The sequence below is a fragment of the Amblyraja radiata genome, chromosome 1 (assembly GCF_010909765.2).
Source record: "Amblyraja radiata isolate CabotCenter1 chromosome 1, sAmbRad1.1.pri, whole genome shotgun sequence".
Classification (NCBI taxonomy): Eukaryota; Metazoa; Chordata; class Chondrichthyes; order Rajiformes; family Rajidae; genus Amblyraja; species Amblyraja radiata.
This window is the reverse complement of record NC_045956.1, coordinates 165,533,750-165,553,396: the sequence shown is the minus strand read 5'-3', so window position 1 is coordinate 165,553,396 and position 19,647 is coordinate 165,533,750. Positions and strand designations below refer to the sequence as shown.

The 19,647-nt window shown below is 40.3% G+C and overlaps 1 protein-coding gene across 3 annotated transcripts in view; it reads left to right on the top strand.

Annotated features, from left to right (window-relative positions):
- The window catches only part of uvssa (UV stimulated scaffold protein A), a 121,390-nt gene that overhangs the window by 34,065 nt on the left and 67,678 nt on the right, over nucleotides 1-19,647 (top strand). For all 3 annotated transcript variants that reach the window (XM_033034713.1, XM_033034714.1, XM_033034712.1), the window contains exons 8-9: nucleotides 8,678-8,789; nucleotides 14,825-14,984. In XM_033034713.1, the coding sequence (XP_032890604.1) occupies nucleotides 8,678-8,789; nucleotides 14,825-14,984 (272 nt within the window). The remainder of the gene's footprint in view (nucleotides 1-8,677; nucleotides 8,790-14,824; nucleotides 14,985-19,647) is intronic.

The following is a 19,647-nucleotide window of genomic DNA, read 5'->3' as shown; positions in this document are numbered from 1 at the left end:
ACTCAATACTCCAGGTGTGGTCTCACCAAGACCCTGTACAGCTGCAGTAGAACCTCCCTGCTCCTATACTCAATTCCTTTTGCTATGAATGCTAACATACCATTCACTTTCTTCACTGCCTGCTGCATCTGCATGCCTACTTTCAATGACTGGTGTACCATGACACCCAGGTCTCGTTGCATCTCCCCTTTTCCTAATCGGCCATCATTCAGGTAATAGGTTACTTTCCTGTTTTTGCCACCAAAGTGGATAACCTCACATTTATCCACATTATACTGCATCTGCCATGCATTTGCCCACTCACCCAGCCTATCCAAGTCATCTTGCATCCTCCTAGCATCCTCCTCACAGCTAACACTGCCCCCCAGCTTCGTGTCGTCCGCAAACTTGGAGATGTTGCATTTAATTCCCTCGTCCAAATCATTAATATATATTGTATATAGCTGGGGTCCCAGCAACTGAGCCTTGCGGCACTCAACTAGACACTGCCTGCCATTCTGAAAAGGACCCGTTAAATCCTACTCTCTGCTGGTGATGCTCTGCCAGGACGGTATGGCAGCCATCTTTAGCTTATGCGTGTTTTGGGGGCTAGTCCCCTTCAGTTTTCTGTTCAGCATATAAAAGGCATGCTCAATTGGGTTCAGATCGGGTGATTGACTTGGCCACTTAAGAGTTGGCCATTTTTTTAGCTTTGTAAAACTCCTTTGTTGTTTTAGCAGTATGTTTGGGACCATTGACTTGCTGTAGAATGAACCTCCGGCAAATGAGTTTTGAGGCATTTGTTTGAACTTGAGCAGATAGAATGTGGCTGTACACTTCAGAATTCATTATGCTACTACCATCAGCAGTTGTTTCATCAATGAAGATAAGTGAGCCAGTACCTTCAACAGCCATACATGCCCAGGCCTAACACCCCCACCACCGTGTTTCACTGATGAGGTGGTATGCTTTGGATCAATAGTCAATAGTCAGATTTATTCGTCACATACACAATAAAGTGCAGTGAAATGAACTTGCCAGCAGCGGTACAATAAAAAAGAACACACAATACACAATCTTGGGCAGGTCCTTATCTCCTCCATACTTTGCTCTTGCCATCACTCTGATATGTTAATCTTCGTCTCATCTGTCCACAAGACCTTTTTGCTCTTTTAAGTACTCCTTGGCAAACTACAACGTGGCCATCCTATTTTTGCAGCTAACCAGTGGTTTTGCATCTTGCAGTGTAGCCTCTGTATTTCTGTTCATTAAGTCTTCTGCAGACAGTGGTCATTGACAAATTCACTCCTGAAGAGTGTTTCTGATCTGTCGGACAGGTTTTTGGGGATTTTTCTTTGTTATAGAGAGAATTCTTATGTCATCAGCTGTGGAGGTCTTCCTTGGCCTGCCGGTCCCTTTGCGATTAGTAAGTTCACCAGTGCTCTCTTTCTTCTTAATGATGTTCCAGACAGTTGATTAGGTTAAGCCAAAGCTTTGGCTGATGACTCTAACAGTTTTATTCTTGTTTCTCAGTCTCATAATGTCTGAAGAAGGGTTTTGGCCTGAAATGTTGCCTACCTCCTTCGCTCCATAGATGCTGCTGCACCCGCTGAGTTTCTCCAGCATTTTTGTGTTCGATTTTCCAGCATCTGCAGTTCCTTCTTAAACTCATAATGGCTTCTTTGCCTTACATTGGCACAACTTTGGTCCTCATGTTGATAAACACCAATAAAAGTTTCCAAAGGTGATGGAAAGACTGGAGGAAAAACAAGGTGCTGAGAGCTATTTTATACCTGCATTGAGGAGGCATTTAAACACACATGAGCAATTACAAACACCTGTGAAGCCATGTGTCCCAAACATTATGGTGCCCTGAAATGGGGGGCTATGTATAAACTCAGCTATAATTTCTACATGGTGAAACCAAAATGTCTAAAAATACCCTTTAATAAAATCTGACAATGCGCACTTTAATCACATGTGATTTATTTCTATTACAAATCTCAAATTGTGGAATACAGAGGCAAATAAATAAATAAATAATGGGTCGTTGTCCCAAACATTATGGAGGGCACTGAATTGTCTATTTGCAACATTCCCACTTTACATTCTCTATTTCAGGGACCATCAGTAGCTTTTATGTAGCTATGCTAGATAAATTAAGCAATGTTTTTAATATAACAAAACAATGAAATTCTTACTTTGGTTGTGAGTGATGTTAGGATCATTCCTGATCAGTACTCCAGAACCAGGGCCCACAGTTTAAGAATAAGAAGTAAGCCATTTAGAACAGAGACGAGGAAACACTTTTTCTCACGGAGAGTGGTGAGTCTGTGGAATTCTCTGCCTCAGAGGGCGATGGAGGCAGGTTCTCTGGATGCTTTCAAGAAAGAGCTAGATAGGGCTCTTAAAAATAGCGGAGTCAGGGGATATGGGGAGAAGGCAGGAACGGGTACTGATTGGGGATGATCAGGCATGATCACATTGAATGGCGGTGCTGGCTCGAAGGGCCAAATGGCCTACTCCTGCACCTATTGTCTATTGTATTCAGGCTGTGTATCATTAAAAGGGTATTCCAAGCCATCTTTGTTATCTCAACCTGGTGGTAGGGAAAAGAGCACTTTGATGGCAGCTCAATCTGCTAAAAGATTCCTGGCTGAGAAACCTGATGAGTGGACGGAATTGACTTTTCAATTGAGAATTTGTACTGAAATTCCAAAAGGATAGTCGGGTTAGATTTTTCTTCATTCTAAAATACTGGATATATTCAGTCAGTCAGGCAGTACAATACAATAGAAATGTATTTATCCCAGGAGGGATATCTGTGGAGAGAAAGTCGTCAAGGCAGGTGTAATAATACAATTTGAATGGGTACAAGGATAGGATAGGTTTAGAGAACATGGGCCAAATGCAGGCAGATGGGGCATGTTGGTTGACGTGGACAAGTTGGGCTGAAGGTCCTGTTTCCATGCTGTATGACTCTGACTACATAAAATACATTTGGATAGGTGCTTGGATAGGAAAGGTTTTGAGGCATCTGGACTAAACGCAGGCAAATGGGACAAGCTGAGCTGGGGCATCTCAGTCGGCATGGATGAGTTGGGCCTTGGAACCGGTTTCCATGCTATATGACTCCAATTACAAATGACTCTAGAATTTGGTAAGTGTGATGGAGCAAGGTGATTTGCCTCATCCAGTTCAAAATTATTACCTTTTCTCTTTCTAAAATTTAAAATGTTCAATGCTGCTACTTCTGCAGGCTCCACCCCTTCTTCCTAGGCCAGGATTCACATCGCCAGCAGAGCTGATCTCATTCATGAAACCCACCTGCTGCACTCTCTGTTCATCTGCCCTGATCTAACCAGTTCCATACCTCTTTCCCTGTTAACTTGTTTGGGATCAGGCCATCAGTGACCCAATTTTTGTCCCTATCCCATCTCTATATAAGTAAAAGTCTTCATCTTGTTTGTGCCCACGATGTGTCAATCTGGTTTTCCTATCTTCTTCCAAAAGCTAGGCCACAGCCTTCCCATTTCCGCACATCCTACTTACATTTTTCACATTGTGACGATAAACATCTTCCCGTCGCCTTTCCACATATATTTCAGAAGTTATTAATCGTTGAAATTTAAAAAACAGCCAAAACTGCCTTCTCACAGACAGCTTCCAGCCTTCTCACAGTGTTGATGTCACAATGCCTCTCACAGTGCACCAATCACAATGGACTCTCAAGTTGGCTGCGGACTGCCACAATTACATCATAATGGGACATTGCCAACGGTATCTCTGGAATTCTCTGCCACAGAAGGTAGTTGAGGCCAGTTCATTGGCTATATTTAAGAGGGAGTTAGATGTGGCCCTTGTGGCTAAAGGGATCAGGGGGTACGGAGAGAAGACAGGTATAGGATACTGAGTTGGATGATCAGCCATGATCATATTGAATGGCGGTGCAGGCTCGCAGGGCCGAATGGCCTACTCCTGCACCTATTTTCTATGTTTCTATGTAATAACGGGCTCTCAAGCTGGCTGCCAACTGCCACAATTACATCACAATGGGACGTTGCCAACGGTAACGAGGTTGCTGCCTCTCTACCAATATCTGAAGGGGCTGCTCATCAAGTTCTTGTTACATTTTGGTCCTACGATCCTGGTGTTTGGGCACAAGGCAGAGAGTGGGGGTGGGGGGGGATCTCCCTTTCAGTTTGCTTCACATTTCATGCTATATTTCAAAAGTTATTCATGATTAAAGTTTTTTTAAAAACCATACCGCCTTCTCACAGACAGCTTCTAGCCTTCTCACAGAGAGCTTCCAGTGATGATGTCACAATGCCTCTCACAGTGCACCAATCACAATGGCCTCTCAAGCTGGCTGTCGACTGCCACTATGACATCGCAATGGGACATTGCCAACGGTAACAATGGACTCTCAAGCTGGCTGCCAACTGCCACAATTACATCACAATGGGACGTTGCCAACGGTAATGAGGTTACAGCCCCTCTACCAATATTTGAAGGGGCTGCTCCTCAAGTTCTGGTTGCATTTTAGTCCCACACCATACTCAGCTTCACTTGAGATTTCATGCAAGTTTAAAAAAAAGCCAAATTTGAAAAACAAATTACGGGTTTTTAGTGGCAGACTCTTGCAGCACCTTCCAGTGATGATGTCACAATGCCATCTCACAAACGTCCAATCACAATGGAGCTCATTTACAAATGACATCACAATGGGGCATTGCCAATGGTAACGAGTTTGCTGCCACTGCACTAATATCTGAAGGGGCTGCTCCTCAACTTCTGATTCCCCTCCACGCCGTAATCGGGCTCACTTCAGATTTCATGCTATATTTCAAAGGTTATTCATGATTAAAGTTTAAAAAAAAAGCCAAAGCCGCCTTCTCACTGACAGCTCATTTCCAGGAGCTTCCAGTGATGATGTCACAATGCCACTCACACTGCACCAATCACATTGGGCTCTCAAGCTGCCGACTACCACAATGACATGGCAATGGGACATTACCAACGGTAACGAGGTTGCTGCCCCATGTTCCTGGTGATTGGCCACAAGGCAGGGAGTGGGGAGGGTCGATCGGAGGGAGGGGGGACTCCCATTGGCTCTTGCGATGTATGTGTTTGTTATTGTGTTTTCCCATGAATTGAATGGTTTCCCCAGCCATTCCCGAGACCAATTGTAGCTCAGCCATGTTGCTGTGGGTCTGGAGCTATGGAAGAAACGTGCTTTTGTGAACTAGATAGTCTTTATCATAATCTGGTCTGTGGGCACAAAGTTTACAGATGACACCAAAATAGGGAGTGTCATAGAGGGTGAAGATGGTTAAGGTGTTGCATTTTGAGAAGTCAATTGAATACAAGTCAGGGAATGAAGTATAGAAGTTGGGAAGTTATCTTGCAGTTGTAGAAGACATTGGTGAGGTCCCAGTTGGAGTATTGTCCTCAGTCTTGGTCACCCATCAAAAGGAAAAGTACCATTAAGCTAGAATAAGTGCAGAGAAGATATATGAGAATGTTGCCAGGACTCGGTGATCTGAACTGTAGGGAAAGGTTGGGCACGCTGGGAATTTATTCCTTGGAATGTAGGAAACTGTGGGGTGATCTTATAGAGGTGTATAAAATCATGAGGGGGATGGGTTGAATGCACAGTTTTTGTCCCAAAGTAGGGGAATCAAGAACTGGAGGGCTTGGGTTTAAGGTGAGAGGGGAAAGATTCAATTGGAACCTGAGGGGCAACTTTTTCAGTCAGAGGTATATGGAATAAACTGCCAGATTAAGGCAGGTACAATAACACCATTTAAAAAAACATTTGGGCATGTACATGAAAAGCAAAGGTTCATAAGGAAATTAGCAAAATGTGGGGAAATGGGACCAGCTTGGTTGGAGCTTCTTGGTCGGCATGAATGCATTGGGCCAAAGGTCTGTTTCTGTGCTGTACACTTCAATGACTAAAGTTTCAAATTGATTAATCCATTAACAGAAGTTAAACTCACTCAGTACCATGATGAACTCTTGAACTCTTATCTGTCCTGCTAATTCCACTGGTTTATTAATCCAGCAATGTTTGCTCTCATGCCCAACTGGGGAATGACATTTTTATTTACAGGAAGAGAAACATGAAAAATGAATGCAAGGAATGCTGGGTGGCATAGAATTATAGAGCTGCACAGCAGAGGAACCGACCCTATGGACCACATTGTCCATGCTGACGAAGTTGGCATACTGGGCTTATACCCATTGCCTGCATTTGGCTCCTTAGCACCCTTGTCTTTGTATCCATTTCCATAGCTTCCTCCGGCAACTCATTTAAGATATCGATTATCGTCTGCATGAAAATATTGCTGCTTGAGGTCCCTCTTAAATTTCTCTCCACTCACCTTGAGCCATTGCCCTCTTGTTTTTAAGAACACTCTACCCTAAGAAAAAGATTAAGTGTTCACATTATCCATTCCCCTCATGACCTTGTACAACTCACTAAGGCCCCTTCAGTCCTCCTCTGCTCCAAAGAAAACATGTCTCAGCCTATCGAATCTCTCTGTATAATTCAAACCCTCAAGCAAAGGTAACTTCCTGCTGAATGTCTTCTGCACCCTTTCCAACTCAATGGCATCTCCTGTAGCTGGGTGACCAGATCTGTACACAACTCCAAATCTGACTCCCAAGTGTGGTCTCACGATGTCCTAATTTTGAATCCAATTGGCGAGCTCACCCAGGGTTCCCTCTCTGAACAATTGCAGTGCTTGTATTCTGGGGTTAATGAAAAAACATGTTCCCCATCCATCCAATTATCAAAAAAGCTTTGATACCGGCTCATTTTGGTTAGTTTCTGAACCTTTCATTGTCCCCTGATAAAATTACAATGAAGTAAATTATGGGCTAATCTCTTAATTTGCATTCTAAAATAACTATTTCTAAAACAATGTAACCATTGGCTGAAACAAAACATGAAACAAGTCCTTAAAACATTTTGCGAGTTGTTTGTTAAAGAAATGCTTAACAGCTCAGAGAAATGCATTAATCTGAGCATCAGCATTCTTTCCAGCACTTGGTTTTGCCTCACTGCCAAAACATTCCCTTGTGTACTGTGATTGTACGTTCCTTCTCATTTGTTATTGGCTAATTATTTGTCAGTCAGCAGTGTCTCTATCAACTTTAAAGGGAAGTTGAAACAATCTAAGTTGATTGTGATTTTAAGTCTTTGCCTCAGTCTTTCAAAATGTTGTGCTTTTTTTTCGCTGCACGGTTGAAGCCTAAGGCTAGATGCACCTGACTTACTGGAGTGCTATAATTTGCAGGACCTTCCAGAAAGGATATTAGCATATAAATAGCAGATGCAATGACGACTATCACAGCTGAGTACATTTAATTTTTAGTTTATAAGATAGAATGGGTTTTTAAATGCATAGCCATCAAGCTTGCAGAATGACAAATGAAGTTTAGAGTTCACTTGTCTAAGGATGCCTTATAACATCATTTTTTAGAGTATAACAGACACTTATTTAAGGACAAAACTGATTTCCTGGGTGGGAAATAATTGAGATTGCCTCCCAAATTAATTAGATGACGGAAAATGTATTTTATGATTCTATTAAGATTTTACACAAAACAAAAAGTATAAGAAAGCAGATTTCTTCAACCACTATGTGATATAGAGAATGATCCTTATTCTTAACCTATTCTTGCATTACAAGGCAAAATTAAACAGTCCTGTTATGACCAATCCAGAAATATAATTCCTAATGCTATATTTTAGTGTTTTTACCATATTTTTAATTGGACATTGGAAATGTTTCTGTAAACAGTGACATAATCATTTTCTTTAAAATTAAATTAGAATTTGCAGCTACATTCACCCAATCTTGAATACAACAGTGGTGTTAGATTTTTTTGTCTGAGGAATATTGATATACTCATAGTTGGAATAAAAAATTATTGTTTTTCTGATTTAATTAATGTGATGCAGGGACTCTGTGTATGTATGTAGTCTTATTTAGCGCCATAAGAAAAAGCACTGATTTCAAAAGTAAATCATCATCTAACACCTTTGAGATGTTTAAAGGTGACAGTGCATGGAGGGATATACATTCAGCTTGGGTGCAGCGACTGGAAATTGACACCCCATTTTTTTAAAGATTAAACGAGTGGGAATAAAGAACAGTGCCCAGCCTCGCTCGAACCCCAACTTTACAAGAAGATGTAATATTTCTTCTGAAAGAATCATATTTATGTTTTTTTCCCGATTAATACCAAATTTACCTGACTTAAATACATTATTTAGAAAGATAATTACAATTTTCTGAAGATTACTTTTGAGGCACTTGATTACAGTGGCATGTTGTGTGTTTAGCAGAGATGCTCTATATGTTATGCATTGTAGCACAAGACCCCCTCCTACTTTACCTTTCAGAAAATTAAAACATAAATTCTGTTTAGTGTTTGATGTGCAATGTGCAAGCTGAAAGCCATAATACCCTAAACCTTGGGTTGTGTTTCACCTTTCATAAATTCCTGGCTAGATTCTATACAAAAATAATTTTCAGGTCCGCAGCTCATTGTTATTCAGACCTGATTGATTGCTGTCATTTATTCACTGAGAAAGTTAAGTGCTCCTGTCATTTCCGAAGAGTATAATTAGGATGTTTCACAGGTCAGCGATAGTGACAGGTTTTCTTTTGATTTGCTTCGACAGATGAAAGCAACTGATGAGGATGATGACGACGACGACGATGATGATTTTGTTGAAGTTCCTGAGAAGGAAGGTTATGAGCCGCACATTAAGGAGCACCTTCAAGAGGAGTATGGTGAGTTGATGCAGCTGCTAGCTGCCACTTCCAGGACACTCTCCCGCAGCTAAGTAAACAAACCCTGTTATTAAGCAATAAGGTGATCAGCTGTGTGTTTAATCTGTCCACTGATGACTGAAGAAGCTGTCACCGAGTTATTCGAACACTTATTTGTAAATTGACAAATAAACCTCTCTTCCCCAATAAGGATCTCATAACTTTCTATCTCATGAATGTTAGTTAAATTGGCTAACTGTCCCATTTCACATCTTTTTCAAAGCTCATTATACCTTGAACACTACATCCTAACTCCAGTACCTCCTGGTGTATAAATCCAAGTCTTTCCTCCCGTTTAAAAGAAAATCACAGCACAATCTTTATAGGACGGATATAAGCAAATCTGTAAGCTGTTGTGCAATCACATTATAGTGATGTTGGGCTTTGTTTAATGGTTAGGGCATAGCAATCAATGTTTATGATAATGTAAATTCATGTTGGCACTGTCAACCCATTCTGGAACAGTTTTTTTTTAATGTATATCTAAATTAGGAGTGTAATTCAACTGGGTATACTCCACAAAATTCATGTCAAACAAATATTTATAAGAGATCATGACATGAATGTGGCAGTTGAAGCAAGATACAATAATATTACACCCATAACTGAGCTGAATCAGTCCATCGTCTCAATCTTGACACTAAATCCATTTCTGGCAGCTTGCACTGTGGCTGGAATCAGAAAAGTGACTAGTTTAGTTGAAGGAAATAGAAGGTTTTGTGTTGCTAAACGAGTAATCATTCTTGATTCTCAATATTTTTACCCTCTATGCTAAATTTAATTGGAACAGTCAAAGGAATTTTCATTGTACTTAATGTGTAGGAAGGAGCTGCAGATGCTGATTTAAACCGAAGATAGACACAAAATGCTGGAGTAACTCAGCAGGACAGGCAGCATCTCTGGAGAGAAGGAATGGGTGACGTTTCTGGTAGAGACCCTTCTTCAGACCGTCCGACTGAAGAAGGGTCTCAACCCGAAATGTCACCCATTCTTTCTCTCCAGAGATGCTGAGTTACTCCAGCATTTTGTCTATTTTCATTGTACTTGCCTGATTATAAATAATTGGACACTAAATTAACATGTCATAATACTAAAATAATTTACCAAATCCTGCCTATATAATTTAAATTAATCCTTTTATGAATGAACAGCCTTTCATATCTATATATATTGTGTTCTTAATCCTTAGATTATCATTTGGTTTTCTATAATTTTACAATGATGATCTTTTTAAAACTGAAATTTAGTACGTTTTAAAACAGAACATTGTGGACTAATTTCCAATTAACATTTTGATAGAGTTACCAGATTTTGGCTTCAGGAACCCAACTCCCGACTAAATGTTCTTGACATCAAGTACAGGAATTGAAAAACCACCACATTATTAAAATTATATCTTTCAAGGAAGCATTTTGTATCAAAGTGCTGCAGTGTTGCAAATAGCTAGGTCTCACAAGCTCCCATGTAATAATGATCAGTTAATCTGCCTGTGATATTGATTGAAGATGTTGATAGAAGAGACTTTAATTTAAATTGAATCATTTTCAATCCTCTCAGAACATCCCCAAGTGTTCACAGTCAATGAAGTACTCTTGAAGTTACTTTTATGAAGAAATAGTTACTTTTCTAAAGTAGGAAGCATGATAGCCAAAGTGAAAATAGCTCCGAGCACCTGGAGAGTCTAGTATCAGAGACCATACATAGCCTCAGGATAAAAGGACATGCCTTTAGAAAGGAGATGAGGAGGAATTTTGTTAGTCAGAGGGTGTGGAATCTGGAATATCTTACCGCAGACGGCCGTAGAGGTCAAGTCAATGGATATTTTTAAGGCGGAGATTGACAGATTCTTGATTAGTAAGGGTGTTATGGGGAGAAGGCAGGAGAATGGGTTCGAGGAAGAAAGATAGATCAGCCATGATTGAATAGCAGGGTAGACTTGATGGGCCAAATGGCCTAATTCTGCTCCTAGAATTTATGAACACCTATTCTGTGTATTGCAAATTGATAATAACCAGATACTCAATTATTTAAAAAAAAGGATTGATCAATAAACATTGGACAGATTACTGGTGATAACACCCATGTCCTTTTTCTGTATAGTGCCTTTGGGTCTTTTAGATTCAACAGAGTTTTCATCTGAAATACAGCACCTCTGTTAACACAGGAGTCCCTCAGTACTGTATTATGTCACCAGAGGTTTTATAGTCTAGTCTCTCAGCAGAACTTGAACCTGGAATTGTTTGATGACCACTACGAGTGCTACCATTGAGCCACAGTTAACAATCTGGCCTGAAAATACTTGAGTGTAAAAACCTTTTGTAACATGCTGTCAAGGAAATTTAAACAGTTTAGGTCTTTTGCCTCTTGTAATGCTTAAGGTTCAAGGTCCATTACAAAAATGACAGCATGACACTAGATAGTAACACAACTTATTACGGTGTAATTGGATAGCGAACAGAAATTGCAGGCCAACTTCCCATTATTATTACACATGATTGAGGCATGCACCTTAATGATGGGATCAAATTATTTTCTGATGTCACATATAGTTTAGTGGTCCATGTGCAAAGATATGATCTTTGAATTGAATTTGCTGGATGAAATAACGTGCTTGTGAAGTTAAAAATGAGCAGCCGGAGACAGAAGCTGCAGATGTTGAAATCTTGACATGAGACTAGATGCTGGAATCCAAGCAGCTAATTTTTTGTGGTCGCTTGTGCCTCTTGTAGAGTGAGCTGGATGGGAAAAACAATATGATTTAAAATTGCGTTGATTAGATTTTATGATTGTTTTGCTGATGCTTGTAATATGTTTGGAAAATTATATTGTTGTGGAATGCAAGCCATAAAGCTGTAAACATTGGTTTATCGTGGGATTCTCCATTTACTGAGTACAGAATCTCAGCTCCTAGGCAAGAGCTCTGAATGTATGCAAAGTTTTGCGCTTTGATTTTTCCCTCCCTTGGTGCTGCCTGACCCGCTTGAGTTCCTACAGCGCATTGTTTTGCTCAAAATTACAGCATCTGCACTCTCTTGTGTTTCCATTGAGTATAGAAGTTGGGATGTTATGTTGCAGTTGGACAAGATGTTGGTGGGGATGCCCTTGGAGTATAGTGTTCAGTTTTCGTCATCCAGCTTATAGAAATGTTGCCAGGATGCTTCTGCCGCCCACATGGCTCGGGAGGGGCATTCCAAAGATGTATGGATTTGCAGGTTATTTGGCCTCTGTAAATGGCCCTTAATGTGTGGGAAGTGGATGAGAAAGTGGGATAACAGAATTATTGTCAGAGGATGGTCGCTGTGGAGGTGATGTGTAAATGCCCACAGTGCAACTGACCAGTTTTGGTTCTGTCTCCCTTTAAGTATTTTGCATCCCAAAGACACACTGATGGGTTAATTGACTGTGCAAATTGCCCTTAGTTCAGGTGGGTGGCTGGCGAATTGGGGATTTGATGAACATGTGAGACGCAATAGATTACAGTAGAATAACTGGGGGAAATAGGACTGCTATGATTGCTCTGAGAGTTGCCATTGAATCCATGTGCCAAATGTTTTTGTAAAAAAAACAAAACCTATAAGTGACTTGGATGGAAAAAGCCTTCTTTGTGCAACATAATGTTCTTAACACAGTTGACTTTTAAAACATATTGACAACGGTTGTCAAAAAAAGAGTTCAGTGGTTAAAACAATTGCTTTTTTAAAATTATTCAGTGACATGTTATTTGCATCATCACCTCCAATCCCCATTCTGCTTATCATGTTAAAAATTGCTGCAAATGTTATGTTGCTCAGTTGAAAGAGGCTAAAGAGTTAAGTCAGAAGCATTAGAGTTCATAGGAGCTTTCCATGGTTCAACTTCTATCAGCAGTTTCTATTATCTGTCTCAACAATTTGCCAATTAAACTTCAGAGCAGATCCAATGTTGTTAAAGTAAGGGTAAAGCCACACAGCTGAGGAAACCTTCCTTCTCTCTCTCTCTGCACCACTGAGGCGCTTTATCTTCTCCCTAATCCTAAGATTTCTGTCAGGACATAATCTCTTTCTCAAATTTACATTTTAATTACAAGTCCTGGTGAACTTGCTAAAATCAATAATGTCAGCATTCAGTGGCCTAGCTTTGAGCCATAGGCCCTGCCTTGCCATTTCCTGCTATTGATTAATCTTTTTAACTCTATCCATGTTATTGCTTCAGGCAAATGGGTGATGCGGAGCAATTTCAAAAAGATTTCAGCGTTTTATAGTTTTAGAATGAGGTCACATTTATAACAATATCTCTCTGTTTGAAAAATTAAAACTTAAAAATGAAGCAAAGTAATATTTTCAACAAAGTCTCAATACAGAAAGTTTATGGCACAGGAGGAGGCATTTTGGATCATTGGGGCTGTGCTGATCTTGAAAAAGCAAACCAGCCTAATCCTATCTGCTAAGAATTATTTCAGAGAACTGCAGTCAAATGATTTTGAAACACTCATTCAAGTGTATTAGTCAAGTGTAATGAGGTTTTGTCTCTCTACCATTCTTACAGGCTGGAAGTTCCAAACCCCTATCTCTCTCTGGGTTATAAACCTCATCTACATCTCCCCTTAATTAATCTACTAATTACTTTATGTTACCCAGTTTGTAATCCTTCTTAATGAAAATAAGGTTTTCCTTTTTTTGGGAAGGGGGATCTGGGTGTCATTGGTAAGAAGAGTGTTATTGGCCTACCCTTAAAGTTGGTGGTGAGCTGTTCCTTGCACCACTGTAGTGGTGAGGGTATCTCCACGCTGCTGTAGAGTAAAAAGTACCAGCATTTAGATTAATCGATGGCTTCCAAATTAGGATGGTGTGTTTGTTGGGAAATATGCAGCTGGTCTATGTGCCTGCCTCTCCTCACTGAAAAATTGTATATAATCTGGAAACTTCTAGTCACAATAATACCAGATAACCACTATCCTTTGCTTCCTGCCACTGAGTCAATTTTGGATTCCATTTGCCACTCTCCCTTGTATCCCATGGGCTTTGCGCTTGTCAAACGTCCTGCTGAAATCTGTTGGTTACAACAAACCCTGCACCTTAAGATACTTTTACTCCACAACTTTGCTTTTGTATTGGAAAATAAACATTTGTATTAACAACTGTTTTGTGTCTTGAAATTATTTAATTTGAGATTATTAGCCAAATCGACTCCATTTTTTAATTTCCTACTTTTTTCCCCTATCAATGTACCATTTCAGAGGGAAATGTATGTTTCTGATATCTTGTCCATATGGTAGTTTGTGCACTAGCCTAGTGTATGCTGTCTTGTGTGGTTATGTCGTTCATTTGATCTTCAGGCCCTAATAACTAAGCCTGCACTTTTCTTTCCTGCAAGCATTGCCTAGTTGTGATTAAGTACACAGCGGAGATTTCTTCCTATTCCTTTGTGATTTCAATGCAAGCTTAATATCCTACCGCTGCTTTGGCTGAGATTGATTGGCTTGCTGTAGGTCTGGAAATTCAAACTGGTAGCTACTAGGTCTTTAAGCCTTTCTGTCAGAACATTTATTTAGTTAATCAGGGGTTTGAAGAAATAAATCCTTTAATACACTATTAAATGTCACTCAAGCAACTTTGGTATTTAAAAATTCTGCTCTTCTGTTTTTGTTTTCTTTTACAAATTTCTGCACACTTTCCGTCACAGTAGCTATCCAATGAAGATTGTTTACTTTAAGTGAACCCCCAATGCTATAACCAAGACTATGACTTAATTGACGGGATATTTGAATCTTAATGCTCCATAGAAATGGTGTTTACCTGCTATTGTGTTTTGATAGCAGATTTTAACCTTTAATCAATATTTTATGCATTTCCTGTCAGTTATTGAATCAGAATTGTATCTGAAGTGACAAGCGAACTGGACATAATAGCACTTGAGTACAACATATTTTTTTAAGACATTGGTGATTATTATTATTTTCTTTAATGTTTTAGTTCACAACATCTAAAGCAGGCGGTTTGTATTATCTGTAACTCCAGGACTGGAGCCACTGATACCGAAGACCAAGGAAGCAGTGAAAAGAGTAACACCATCTGCTGAACCCTTAGCAGCGCAGAGGAATGACGAGGAACTTGACCCAACATGTGCTGCAGCAACGTTAAAAATCTGGAAAGAACAGCTGTCCTCGCAGATGGACAGGTAGATGTTTCTATTTACTTTTGTTTATTTTCTCATGAGTAAGTTTGACCAAATCAAGAACAACATGACCTTAAAAATAATTTTAACCTACTTTTTTCCCCCAAACGTATAATGCCCTTAACAGAAATATAATTGGGGTAAAGCTCTTGGTTTCATATTGCTTTCACAACAGAAAGCAACTTTATACCAGAATATTAAAAAGAGGAAGCAGCACTCTACTATAATAAGTTTCTCCCTGAGTGTTGCTCTGTTGGTGCTACAGTATCAGTGCAAAGCTGATTTTATAGGCAAGTTTCTTGTTTTTGCCTGCTGTTCACACCCGTGATCTACGGTGACCTTGCATCCTTCATTCTGCACAATGCACCATTAATCACTTATTAATAACGATTAGGCCATAGAAGATGCAGAGTTTCTCACGTTACGCTGTTTGCTTCTGTGTCCCCCAGCTGTACCTTTGCAGTAGTTTGTTTTATGTTGATCTATGAATTCACCTGGATAAAGCACACCAGAAATGATTATGCAGATAAATGGAGAGCGGTAAATTTTGAACAAAAATGAAGGAACATTAGAAGGACATGTTTATGCAGTATAGCATTTCACACCTCAATACACTTCACATAAAAGGCATTTCTTTGAAAAGCATTGACCGTTATGAGGACAAACCTAATGGACATTTTCCGCAGGCCACCATTCAATACATGAGATTGAAGAAAAACTTTTATATTTGTAGCTTGGTTTTCCTACAATTGCAGTTGTTAACTGAGTGATTGTTTCTTGCTGTTGCTATAGTAATAACTGTAGCTAAAATTGAAAGCATAAAGCATATGGAGATAAACAGAATTTGTAATGAGCAAGATTATAAATATAAATAGCATGTCAATATCTACAGAATAATAAAAAGTCATAGTTGATGAACTTCGCCATGACTGAATAGAAGCTTTTGATATGCACTAAAAATAACCTACGTCATCATTGTACAATTGAATTATCAGTTTTTTGTTTGGGATATGGTGTATCTGCAATGATTGATTGGCTTTCTGTGCACTTGATCATTATTCATTGTCAGAATCTGCCAATCCATGAGATTTGCAAACAAGCCCATTCCAGTTGTCCAATGTCCAAGTAGAACATTGTAGTATTTCAGTTGAGATTTGGAAATAAACCTTCAAGTATCATCCTGTTGCAAGCCAGGGCACAAAGGCTGGTTATAGTTTCCTGCTCAGATGAGTAAACTCTGCCCATTCTGTGAATTGCTCGAATCTCCCTGTTTTGTGTTGAACTACTTTATGGGTAAATGTATAGGTCTATAAATGCATTAGAACTTGCAGGGGCATGTTCAGTTGGTGTCCATGATGCACAAATAACCATTTGGTAAAGGACCATCACTTGGATCTAAGTAATGGAGACACAAGAAACTTCTGATGCTCGAATCTTGAGTGAAATTAAGTGCTGGAAGAACTCAGTGGTTCAGGTAGAATCTATGGAGGGAATGGGCATTGTTCCAGGTCCGGACCTTTCTGAATCTGAAACTGAATTGTTTGACCATTCCCTTCACAGATGCTGAATTACCTGCTGAGTTCCTCCAGCGCTTTGTTTTGCCTAAAAGTAATGGCCCAGTCCCATGGCATTGGGCACTATTGAATTGTGCAAGATCCAAATTGTATGCACTGTGCCATGCACACCCTTCATGTTCAGGTCTGGGGAGGCCTGGCAGTAGGTTGAAATTGTCAGAAATTAGAAAGGAGTTCAAGAACCAATGAATGATGGCGCCTACTGTCGCCACTCAGGATGCGACAATGACCGAGTTGGTTAGTTGTGGGTGAGTTTGGCAGCGAGAGGGTGGTAGGAGGCAATCAATGCGCTGTTTCCTTTGTTACAGTATGTTTTGAAAATCATAACAAAGGTACCAGACAGAATCTTTTTAAAAAGAAAATAGCGTTTAATAATTTATTATAGATCTTTGTGGATGTAATAAGCAGGTTAGATAAAGGGAGATATGGTGTACTTTGCATTTTTTAGAGGAATTTTATAGGTACTTCATAGTAGATTTCTGTTCTAGATGAAACCTACATTGATGGCTTTTAGACATTAGGAAACAGGCTCTTGGTCCACCGAGTCCGCGCCGACTGACACCACACACTTGGACCAATTTACAATTTTTACTGAAGCCAGGTTTACTTTAACCTACAAACCTATATGTCTTTGGAATGTGGAAGGAAACCGGAGCACCTGGAGAAAACCCACGTGTTCATAGCGAGAACGTGCAAGCTCCATAAAGGCCGCAATCATAGACAGGATCGAACCCAAGTCTCTGGCGCCATAAGGCAGCAACTCTACCACTGTCCTGCCCATTGATGAGGCTCAGATGAGAGAAACGGGGGGGGAGGTGCTTCCCTTCCCAAATAGAGTCCCAACCTGAAATGTAATCTAACATATTTTCCAGGAATGCTGCCTGAACCCCTGAGTTACTCCAGCACTTTGTGTCTTCCTAAAGGTTATAGATAGATTAAGCAAGTGGGCAAATATTTGGCAGATGGTGTAGAATTATCTGGTTCCTGGTTTATAAGAAAAAAATAAAATATCGAGGATACCCTATTGAAGGCTGCAGAGCACAAGATATGGAGATCATTGAGCATTAACATGCAAGTTCAAGAAGTAAATAGGAAGCTAAATGGGATGTTGGCCTATATTATGCAGGGGATGTAGAGTAAAAGAGAAAGCACCTGACTGACTGCAACATGGCCTGGTTTGGTAACTAGAACACCCAGGAATGAAGGAGATTACAGAGAGTAGTAGACACTGCTTTGTCATTTGCAGATACTGACCTCTCTGCCATGTAAAGGGATCTTTCGGATGTATTGCCTCAAAAAGGCCGGCGATAATATCAAAAACCCTCACACATTTTGCTCCGACCATCGGGAAGAAGGTACAGGAACCACCAGATTCAAGGACAACTTCTTCCATGCAACTCTGGGAACATGCTCGAAGGCTCGGCAGACTGTGGAACCGGAAATCTGCCAGGATGACTGGTACAGCAGTCAGCTGAGAACACAAGGCACAGCGGCCCATGGTACCGGGAGCGAGCCGCAAGAGACGTCGGACGCGAGGAGCAGGGGCCGGTAGCAGAGTGAACAGGATAATGCCTCCTGCGCCTTCAAGGTCAGCTGCTGAACGAGGAGAGGGACGTCGGTTTGCGGGCCAATCCGGTTGAAGGACATAGTGGAAGGCCCTGCAGGAACCTGGGACTTACCTGAATCAGGAGCTGCTCCAAGCGCGCGTGTGTACCAGACTTTGGATTCTGGAAATGGTGCCACAACATGGCAGCGCCTGCATGTGTAAATATGCAATTACTGCAGTTGCACATGTGACAAATAATGCACCACTGAGCCATTGAACTATCAGGCGCATGAACACTACACATCAGTGTCCACAACAACTGAACATCGATGAACTGTGTCTTTAGTTATTCCACGGACTTTGTGTTTTCTTTCCACTAATATTGCGGTTATAAATTGACAGTTTTTTATGGTACATATGATAATTAAACACTCTTGACTGGTAAAGTGGAGGGCTGTCCATAACTGAGTGCTACATATAGTTTTGATCTCTTTACTCAATGGAGGATATACTTGTATTGGTGGCTGCTGAGGGAAGATTCACCAGGTGATTTAAATGACAAAGTGGCTATCTTTTAAAAAATGATTGGGTAGCTTGGGCAAATATTCATTGGATTTCAGGAATGAGAAAAATGTATAAGATTCTGAGAGAACTTGACAGAGTAGATACTAAGAGGTCCTTTTCCCTCTGAGAAAATCAAGAATTTAAGGGCTTAATTCACAATAACGGGATAGATTTCCTCAGGATTGTGAATCTTTGAAACTGTCCTGCTTGAAGTTCTGGAGGTTAAATCATTGAAAGTATTCATGCCAGAGACAGGCAGGATCTTATTATGTAGCAGAGTGGGGAACAGGATGAAACGTGACCATGGTCAAAACAACCACAATCTTAATAATCGTGCTGGGATACAGGGCTATGTGATACAATGCCCTCCATAAGATTTGGGACAAAGACCCATCATTTATTTATTTGCCTCCGTACTTCACAATTTGAGATTTGTAATAGAAAAAATCACATTTAGTTAAAGTGCACATTGTCAGATTTTAATAAAGGCCATTTTTATACATTTTGGATTCACCATATAGAAATTACAGCAGTGTTTATACATAGTCCCCCAGTTTCAGGGCACCATAATGTTTGGGACACAGCAATGTAATGTAAATGAAAGTAGTCATGTTTAGTATTTTGTTGCATATCCTGTGCATGCAATGACTGCTTGAAATCTGCAATTCATTGATATCACCAGTTGCTGGGTGTCTTCTCTGGTGATGCTCTGCCAGGCCTGTATTGCAGGCATGTTTAGCTTATGCTTGTTATGGGGGATAGCCCCCTTCAGTTTTCTCTTCAGCCTATAAAAGGCATGCTCAATTGGGTTCAGATCGGGTGATTGGGCCACTCAAGAATTGACCATTTTTTAGCTTTGAAAAACTGCTTTGTTGCTTTAGCAATGTGTTTGGGATCATTGTCTTGCCGTAGAATGAACCGCCGGCCAATGAGTTTTGAGGCATTTGTTTGAACTTGAGCAGAGAGGATGTGTCTATACACT